General features: G+C 47.0%; 1 protein-coding gene across 1 annotated transcript; it reads left to right on the top strand.

Moving 5' to 3' along the window:
* Positions 1-638: 638 nt before the first annotated feature.
* EIF2B5 (eukaryotic translation initiation factor 2B subunit epsilon) lies at positions 639-9,753 on the top strand. Its single transcript, XM_002684878.5, has 16 exons — positions 639-864; positions 2,327-2,451; positions 3,308-3,493; positions 3,585-3,762; positions 3,852-3,932; positions 4,210-4,287; positions 4,823-5,135; positions 6,049-6,194; positions 6,411-6,552; positions 6,675-6,776; positions 7,098-7,205; positions 7,342-7,432; positions 7,730-7,853; positions 8,523-8,648; positions 9,065-9,175; positions 9,342-9,753. The coding sequence occupies exons 1-16, from the start codon at positions 649-651 to the stop codon at positions 9,399-9,401; spliced, it is 2,187 nt and encodes a 728-aa protein (XP_002684924.2). The 5' UTR covers positions 639-648; the 3' UTR covers positions 9,402-9,753.
* Positions 9,754-10,120: the final 367 nt, after the last annotated feature.

The raw sequence follows: 10,120 nt of genomic DNA, 5'->3' as shown, positions 1-10,120 counted from the left end.
GTAAGGAATGTCTTACTCGGTCTGGACTCCCCAAGGTGCCGGCTTACATTAGGTGAGGAGAAAGAAAACTGAGGACCACAATTTTTAATGTGCTGGGAGCTGGTGGAAAAGAACCCGCCTGCCGATGCAGGAGACAAGTGACGCAGATTTGATCCCTGGGTGGGGAAGATCCCCTGAAGGAGGGCATGGCAACCAGTCCAGTATTCTTGCCTGGAGAATCCCCCTTAGAGGAGCCTGGAGGGTTACAGTTTATAGGGTCGCAAAGAATTGGACACGACTGAAGAGACTTAGCACGCAAGCACGGAGTGGAGATTATACATACAGAGCTGCTTCGCAGAGAGTCTCATTATCCCCTAAGAACGTCAGTTTGGTCAGGAACAAATGATGACGGCAACACTTGCACTCCATAAATCCTCTCCTCGCCGCCCGGGTGCCTCAACTGGCCGAACCCGCGCCGCTGGGCCCCACTGCTCTCTGCCTCGCAGCTCAGCCATTAAGCAGACCTAGGGGAAACGCATGCGCATTCTTCTGCCCTCGGCTCCACCCTCCCTTCTTTCTCTACTCCTTCGCATTTCGAGTGCTGGATCTTTTTGTCCCTTACTGCGTGCCGTGTCAGTTTCCGTGCGGAAGTGGTGGCCGTGAGAGAAGATGGCGGCCACTGTGGTGGCACCGCCTGGTGCGTTGGCTAGTCGGGTCAACAAGCGCAGCGGCGGCGGACCGGGAGGCGGTGGCGGCGGTGGTGGCGGCGGCGGTGGTGGGGCAGCCAGAGGGGCGGAGGAGGAACCGCCGCCGCCCCTACAAGCAGTTCTGGTGGCCGACAGCTTCAACCGCCGCTTCTTTCCCATCTCCAAGGACCAGCCTCGGGTGAGCGACGTGCTCGAGTGCTGCCGGAGGGCCTTGTAGGTGGCAGGGCTAGAGCAAGTTATACTGTGTTGTGAGGCGGCCTCTGGAAGGACTTGTGCCCACTCTCTTTCCCAGAAATCGGGTTTATCTGGTTAGGAGGAAGGCAGAGAGACGGTCAAAAGCCCTGATGACTACCTGACCAAGTGAGTGGCTGGAAGATTTGGGCACGCGTAGTGCTGTTCACCTCCAGATTTTGGGAGGCCCGCAGGACTAACCTTGGACCAGTGTTTGTGAGAAGCCTTCACACGAGGATTCAGTGCCTCAAGAGGAGGCTGCGCGGCTTTTGTGCTTAGGAAAAAGAGATTCTTAGGTGAAAGAAAATGTAACCTCCTTTTGCCTTCAAAAGGGAGGTCCTGGGCCTAAAAAAGGAGCAGACTAGTCTGATCCCATAGTAACAGCTGTTTTGGATCTTGTACAGTGTGCTTTTTTCTTTCCAGGTTTTGATGACAGTCAGTGCCATCTGTCAATAGGAGAACAGAACGGGTTCAGTGGCTGGTTGCCAGCATCCCCTGTATTGTCTAGACACTGGGGAATTGGACTGAGCTACTCCTAATGATTGCTGGGTTCCTCAGCAGTCCCCATTTCAAAGAAAAGGACTTACATTCTGTTTACGGAAAACTGTCTTTGACTCCCCACCCCACCTCCAAATAGTCTAATTGGCTGTTTATTTGGGGCAACTGTTTGGGATGGCTAGACCTTGGCTCTTAGAAAGAGATCAAGGAAGGAAATCTTACAGTGAAAAAGGCCTTAGTGGTGTTTTAAGTTTCTGGAGGTATGACTGATTTCTAGTGTTAGAAATCAGGGTTGTCTGTTCTGTATCAGCTTTGTCTGATGCTAAGCAAGTAGATTCTATGTTTACTGTATCCAAATTGCAACACATTAGACTCGTGTTTGGGCTTCCCAAGTAGCTCAGCTGGTAAAGAATCTGCTTGCAATTCGGGAGACCTCGGTTTGATTCCTGGGTGGGGAAATTACCCTGGATAAGGGATATGCTACCCACTCCAGAATTCTTGGGCTTCCCTGGTGGTTCAGATGATAAAGAATCTGCCTGCAATGTGGGAGACCTGCATTCGATCCCTGGGTTGTAAAGATCCCCTGGAGAAGGGCATGGCAACCCACTCCCAATTTTCTTGCCTGGAGAATCCCCTTGGCCAGAGGAGCCTGGTGGGCTGCAGTCCATGGGGTTGCAAAGAGTTGGACATTGGACATGACTGAGCAACTAAGCACAGCAGACTCATGTTTAGAGCATGCTATAAACATCAAAGATAGGAGCCTGATTACTTTTAAATAGGAAACATAAAACTACTGTTTGAAAATACTGACAGAGGAGTGAAATTGTGGTTGAAGTAGGAGAAAGAATGGTTCTCAGAGGATCCTCACAGATAACAAGTCTTCAGACTTTTTTTTGTCTCTTACCCTCCAGGTCCTCTTGCCCCTGGCCAATGTGGCACTAATTGACTACACTCTGGAATTTCTGACTGCCACAGGTGTACAGGAAACCTTTGTCTTTTGTTGCTGGAAGGCTGCTCAAATCAAGGAACATTTACTGTAAGCTCTGCAACTTTTCTTTCCATGTTTCACCATTTTTCCCCTGGTTTCCTTAGGATGAATGTAACTAAGGGGAAATTATGAGGGAGAAAAATGTGTCTATTTGTATCCCATTGTAAGGTCTTAAGGGCATTCTCTTCACTTAGGAGGTGAGCAGCTGAAGCTGTGACAAAGATTAAAGAACAGCATTTGAATTTTTTCTGAATCTCATAAAGTTTAGTCCCAGTGAGTTTTGCTTTTTATTTGGTGGCTCCAATATGCCAATTATAAGAGTAACATCTTTGTTTTTCCACTGAGCTTCTAAATGTTGAGCTCTTCCTCATCTTTGTATTCCTGGTACCTAGCTTAGTACCAAGCACATAGTAAACACTTAAGAAATGTTGAGTGAAATCTTTTTGAAAAAGAGTGACTCTCAGGATTTAAGGAAGCTTAGGAAATATAGGCTAGGATTAGCATGATCTCCATCAGACAGCTTCTAAACTTGATACGAGCTTTAAGAGAAAGTTTGTCCCTAGAATACTTCGAATAACCTAAGTCTCAGTGGGATTTTTAGTTCCAATCCATGTTTGGGGATTGGTCAGGGAATGGAGAGGAAATAGCCCTGCTTCTCTAGCCCATAAAACAAGATTATATACTGAAAACAAGATTTATATACATAAAACAAGATTATATACATAAGACAGTATACTGAAACCATTCATTATAGTTCATTAATCTCTTTGAAGTTGAGGACGCTGGCAGAAACTCCAAAAAAATCACAGCAAAGGAGTGTGAATGTTGAATGGCAGGAATAGAGAAGCCCTGCATGATCTTTATGTTTGGTTTACTCATTCCCCTCACCCCTCCCTTCCCTTAGGAAATCCAAGTGGTGCCGCCCAACATCCCTCAATGTGGTTCGAATAATTACATCAGAGCTGTATAGATCACTGGGGGATGTTCTCCGTGATGTTGATGCTAAAGCCTTGGTGCGCTCTGACTTCCTTCTGGTGTATGGGGATGTCATCTCAAACATCAATATTACCAGAGCCCTGGAAGAACACAGGTCAGGATGGGAAAAACAGTAGAGGTGGGGTTTGGGACCACAGAGCCCTAGGACTGCTTTTTTACAGCTCTCTCCTTCCTGTCCTTCATAGGTTAAGGCGGAAGCTAGAAAAAAATGTATCTGTGATGACGATGATCTTCAAGGAGTCATCCCCCAGCCACCCAACTCGTTGTCATGAGGATAACGTGGTAGTGGCCGTGGATAGTGCCACAAATCAGGTGCTCCATTTCCAGAAGACCCAAGGCCTCCGACGTTTTTCTTTCCCTCTGGTATGTGGTTATCTGGGGTCCTTGAAGTGGGAAGGTGACAGGCTTCAGCAGGAGAGATGAGTTAAAGTCCTTGTAACTTCTTCCCACAGAGCTTGTTCCAGGGCAGTGGAGATGGAGTGGAGATTCGCTATGACTTACTTGATTGTCATATCAGCATCTGCTCTCCTCAGGTGAGCTCCTCAGTCAAAGGCTGCATATCCACCGAGTAAAACTCTGAAGATATATTACCACCCCCTTAAGTGACAAGCTATATTTCTTCTCCCCCTGTCTCCCATCTGTTCTATAGCAAAGAGGTGTTGTCATCTTGACCCCAGTAGCTCATTGGCTGACTTTTTTGGGATTCTGGCCCATGTCCTGCTGTCACAGTGTCTGATATGTCTCTAGAAGGCTATGTTTGCTTCCAGAGAATAGTACTTAACCTTATCCCCCTCTGACTTCTCCACACAGGTGGCTCAACTATTTACAGACAACTTCGACTACCAAACACGAGATGACTTTGTGCGAGGCCTGTTAGTAAATGAGGAGGTAATGAAAGGCTCCCAGTGCCTCTTTAGAAGAGGGCTGTAATATTACGTCATGCTGATAACTTTTGGTTTCCCACCCCCACCCCCCTTTTTTCCTCTCTTTCTTCATTTGCTTTTTTATTTTAACCAACTTCAGGGACAATAGACCCTGCTGACACACGAAAGCAGAAGATTCATTTTTCGTTTTTGGCAGATCCCCAATACCATCTGACCACCAGTGACATGTTAAAAAATCTCAAAATCAACAAATTGATTGCTAAAAACATGACTATCCACCATTACACGTAATGTGAAAGTTTGTTTTCCCTTGGGTAGGTGGGGGGACTTTTGGTCCCGTCTCATATTTTATTGGGCTGTAGGAGGAAGGAAAATAGCTGGAGGTGAGAGGGAAGCAGTACAGAGAAAAGTCTCAGGCCACTTGGCTGTGACATTGAGAAGCAGTAGGGAATTTAAGGAAGTTAGAAGAGAATTATACTGGGGGATGTTCTTTCTCTCTTGCTTGCTTGGGTGACCTCTCTTTTTTTCTCCTCATTTAGATCTTAGGAAACCAGATCCACATGCATGTGACAACTAAGGAATATGGTGCCCGGGTCTCCAACCTACACATGTATGCTGCTGTCTGCGCGGATGTCATCCGCCGATGGGTCTACCCTCTCACCCCAGAGGCTAACTTCACTGACAGCACAACCCAGAGCTGCACTCACTCCCGACATAACATCTACCGAGGGCCTGAGGTCAGCCTGGGCCATGGCAGCATCCTGGAGGAAAATGTGCTCTTAGGTTCTGGCACTGTCATTGGCAGCAATTGCTCCATCACTAACAGTGTCATTGGCCCTGGCTGTCACATTGGTGAGTATAGGTAGGGAGGTCAAGCTGGCCATCCTAGAAGCAGGAACTTGGGGGAACCCCATGAGTCCAGAAAAGGATACAGAGGGATAGTCCCTGAGAATAAGGAACTAGAGTGGCTGCCTTAATTAAGGAAGGAACAGGGATGTAAAAACAGTGATACTTTTAATTTGTGGTCTGTGGGCCTATTATTGGGTGACTCTTCACATTCCAGGGTACCCTGTATTCACATTCAGGACCAACTGGATAATTAACATGCAATAATACCTATTTAGTACATTGCAGTTTACAAAGGGCTTCTGTGTACTTTATTTCATTTAATCCTCATAAAAACCTTGTGAGGTATTATTTATAGATAAGTTTTATAGATAATCAAAAAGGCTAAAAGTGGTTGTCCCTCCAAGGTCATGGCTCATAAGAGGCAATGCAGGTACTTGATTCTGATAATAAGTCTAGTGTTCTTTATACTCTTTAATAACTCACTTTGGTTATAAGAAAGTGATGCTTCTAATGGAACTGCCCCATTAAGAGAACAATAAGATTCTGACTTTAAAATGTACCAAAACAAAAGAGGTAGAATAATTTGGTTCTACTTTTAGACATGAGTGTGATTCTAATAAGTTTCTTGAGTTCAAGGGATCTCCAGAAATCTTAAAGGTTCTCAGGTTCTTAAGTCCAGTATATAGTCAAATTTTTGTAAACCTGGTGGAGGGTAGTCAGGCTGAGCAATGTTCTAGTCTCTGGCCTGAGCTTAGAGAGGGAGAGGGAATATATGGTGATTTGGGGATGGAGTAGTAGAGCTGGATGGGATCTCTGTTGGTGTCAGTCAGCCCCATTCTCCACAAATGGTCTGAGAAGTGGTCTGGTCTGGAATTGGAGCCATGGGTGACCAGGAGTGTTTCCTGTCCTGAGCCAGGTGATAATGTGGTGCTGGACCAGGCCTTCCTATGGCAGGGTGTTCGAGTGGCTGCTGGAGCACAGATTCATCAGTCTCTGCTCTGTGACAATGCTGAGGTCAAGGAAAATGTTACACTGAAGCCTCACTGTGTCCTCACTTCCCAGGTAAGACCTGCTCCACATGGCACATAGGCCACGAGCTGAGTGGTGGTTATGCTGAGCCAGAAAGTGCCTTATGTCCACCAAATCCAGCCTGAATTGAAATTCCCAATCCAGTGGTTTCATTTGCTTTCTGCTTGACTTAGTAAAGTCACTTTCCTTTGCAGTACTTTTCCCACGCATTAATGGATCTGTGCCACCCACTCCTTTTTTCTCCTCCAGGTGGTAGTGGGCCCAGATATCATGCTACCTGAGGGCTCAGTGATCTCTTTGCACCCTCCAGATGCAGAGGATGATGAGGATGATGGTCAGTTCAGTGATGATTCTGGGGCTGACCAAGAAAAAGAGAAAATGAAGCTGAAAGGTGTGAGACTCAGCAGGTGTGGGGCATCTGTGTGTCTCTCTGCCCCATAGAAATACCAGTGTTTCCTCCTGAGGGGTTGGTGCTTCTCCTGGGCCCTTGCTAAAGATCAGTGTCTTTTCCAGGTTACAATCCAGCAGAAGTTGGAGTTGCAGGCCAGGGCTACCTCTGGAAAGCTGCAGATATGAACATGGAGGAAGAGGAGGAACTACGGCAGAATCTATGGGGTGAGCTAGGCCTCATTCCTGCCATGCACCATCTAAATCAGATTATTTTGAGGGAGTTTGAACACTTCAGAATCAGACTGGCAGTGGTTTAGTCCCTAAGTTGTGTCTGACTGTTATGGCCCAATGGACTGTAGCCTGCCAGGCTTCTCTATCCATAGGATTCTGCAGGCAAAAATACTGGAGTGAGTTGCCATTTTCTTCTCCAGGGGATCAGAATCAGACTGCTTGTTCATTAATTTGTTCATGCAGACAGAGCAGATATATTGCTCTCCGTCAATGGCTCTTCCATTTTCTTTTTTCTTACCCCTTCTGGATTCTCAGGACTCAAAATCAACATGGAAGAAGAGAGTGAAACTGAAAGTGAGCGAAGTATGGATTCTGAAGAGCTAGACAGTCGGGCAGGCTCTCCACAGATGGATGACATCAAAGGTATGTGGCCAAGGGAGCAGTGTCTGGGACAAAAGAGGAGAACATCCAGTTTGGTTGGGCATAAAGTGAGGACTGGATGACTTAAAGCATCCTGGAAAAATATTGGTCCATGAACTTATTCTTGCTTTGATTTTAGTGTTTCAGAATGAAGTCCTGGGAACCCTGCAGCGGGGCAAGGAGGAAAACATTTCTTGTGACAATCTAGTCCTGGAGATAAATTCTCTCAAGTAAGAGCAGCCGCTCCCTATTCTCATCTTCTCAGGGTAATTCTAGGTGGTGGAGGTTCTCTCCTAATTCTTCCCCAAATAGGAACATGTTCCCTTGACATGGCGACTGGACAAGGCTGGTAGCATTTGAAACAGGGAGAACATTGTTCTAGCCTCAGCATAGACTTTTTCCTTCCAAAATCCTCCCTTTCCATGTTGCATCTGACTTCCTCTTCCCAATGTCCTGCCAAAGTCATAGTTCTACAATATGCTGAAAGGGCCAGTGAAGGCCCTGGTGTCACCCCAGTGTCCCCACAGGTATGCCTACAACATAAGCCTGAAGGAAGTGATGCAAGTACTGAGCCATGTGGTCCTGGAGTTCCCACTGCAACAAATGGATTCCCCGCTAGACCCAAACCGCTATTGCACCCTGTTGATTCCTGTAAGCAAAGATTGAAGCTGGGTACAAGGGGTTGAGTGGAGCCAGGTATACATTTTGGGGGCTTGGCTTTAAAGGAAATCAGGAGTAGAAGGTCTTACGGGGTATATGTTACTTGTGGTTCCTTTCTCCTTGCCTCTGGACACAGATTGGGTTCTAGAGCAGGTTTGGTTGTCCAGGGGAGTCAAGTTAGTTTCAGTAATGAGTGGCCTTTGAGATTCCAGTATTCAGGTGGTATTCAAAGGCATACCCAAAATGGACTGGATTGTCATACTCGGACTGAAAATGATCTGACCCAGAATAAGGTGAACATTTAGACTGGGAACAGATATTTTGAGGCAGCCTGCAGCATCTGACCCCCTTCACCTTCCCTAGGAAATTTCTTTTTCTCCAGTCCTGCCAGCAGCTCCCAGGTGCCTCTGACATAGTTCCACAGAGCCTGTATAATCTCTTGTCTTTTTTAATTTTTAATTTTGTGACTTGTGGGATCTCAGTTCCCTGATCAGGGATTGAGCCCAGGTCATAGCAGCAAAAGTACCAAATCCTACCACTAGACCACCAGGCAACCACCTCTTGTCGTGAAAGACCCATGTTATCATGATTGATTCTCTTTACTGTCCAGGTCTAGATGCATGCTCAGGAATATATTGCAGCTTCTCCTCTTTCCCACAGTTGCTCAAGGCCTGGAGCCCTGTCTTTAGGAACTACATAAAGCGCGCCGCTGATCATTTGGAATCTTTGGCAGCCATTGAGGACTTCTTTTTGGAGCATGAAGCTCTTAGCACTTCCATGGCCAAGGTGAATACCACCCCAAGCCACATAGTCCTGCATTTACTTTGAAACAGGCTTTGGTGACCTCCATGGAGACACAGTATAGACTGACGTGAATCCATATGGAGTTTGGTTAATAGTGTCATCCACCTGTAGTGTTGTGCTCATTGCTGGGATAGTACAGCTTGGAGCCAAGCTAGTAAGGCAGCCATTTGGAGGTTGTCCTGGGAATGTGTGGAGCGCTACAGTTACAGAAGTCAGACCTGTCCCAGTGTCAGAGTGAACAGCTCACTCTTGTCTGTTTTGGAGGAGACTCCACAGTGTATAGGAGGCAGCTGAGGGCCTGGTAGGAAGCCACTAGATCTTGCTGCCTCTTCCTCTGTTATCCATTGTATCTTGAACCCTGCAAGGCCCCTGAGACCTCCTCTGCTGGCCTTCTGTAGGTACTGATGGCTTTTTACCAACTGGAGATCCTGGCTGAGGAAACAATTCTGAGCTGGTTCAGCCGAAGGGAGGTAACTGACAAAGGCCAGCAGTTGCGAAAGAACCAGCAGGTGAGTCAGGCTGCCTTCCTCTCACTGCAGTCGTTGTCTGGTTCCCTGGCTCCTGGCCCCAGACTCCAGGTGGTTGGTCCCTGGGCCTCTGGTTGGTTATCCACTAAGGAGAACAGGAGGGTTATGTGAGTCCCCCTCAGTAGCTCTCCACTCTTCTTCCTTACAGCTGCAGAGGTTCATCCAGTGGCTAAAAGAGGCAGAAGAGGAGTCATCTGAAGATGACTGAAGTCACACTGCCTGCTTCTGTGGGTGTTGTTGATTAACCTCAAGGTTTCTGGGCCAGGACAAGTGAGAGATTAGTTCAAAAGGATGAGTGACCACCGTCTGAACTGAGACTGGAGCAGAGGCTGGAACTACAGTATTCTTCCCACCATCAGCAACCATCCTGACTGGGGAGTGGGGATGAGGGAAGTTGGGCTGGATAACAGCTCTGCCTAAGGAGGAGCTAAGCAGGCCCTGCGGTTAGAGGAAGACCAGAGGAACAGCTTTGTCCTCTGGTTCCCCTCAGGGAATAGCAGAGAGCAATTGGCCCTCTCTGCTGCTTGTATTTGTTAATATTAAAAAAAAAAACAAAGAGAGGGGTATATTTGCTTTTTCTCCAACTCTGACTGATCAGCCATTGATGTGACCAAAGAGTTCTGAACCTCTCATGCAGTAGTAGCCTTTCCTTAACCACCTGGTGGAGAGGGAGAAGAGGGGTGTTGTGGCCACTAGATGGTACTGTGGTGCCTTGCTAGTTGACCATTGCCATTGTCATGATAGTGGAAGGGCTAGATTCTTTTCCAGCCTTTGTGAACCAATTTGTGGTCCTGGAGTGGTGTGCCCAAACCAGGTTCCATAGAGAGTCCTAGTCCAAACACTTCTTCAGAGGGTGATGATACCAAGCATATGTAAAGTCCATTAACCACCTGCCAGTCCATCACATGCTTTGTCCAGTTGATCCAG

This window comes from Bos taurus, chromosome 1 (genome assembly GCF_002263795.3).
Source record: "Bos taurus isolate L1 Dominette 01449 registration number 42190680 breed Hereford chromosome 1, ARS-UCD2.0, whole genome shotgun sequence".
In the NCBI taxonomy this organism is placed as follows: domain Eukaryota; kingdom Metazoa; phylum Chordata; class Mammalia; order Artiodactyla; family Bovidae; genus Bos; species Bos taurus.
The sequence above is the reverse complement of the archived record's forward strand: the minus strand, read 5'-3'. Positions and strand labels throughout refer to the sequence as shown.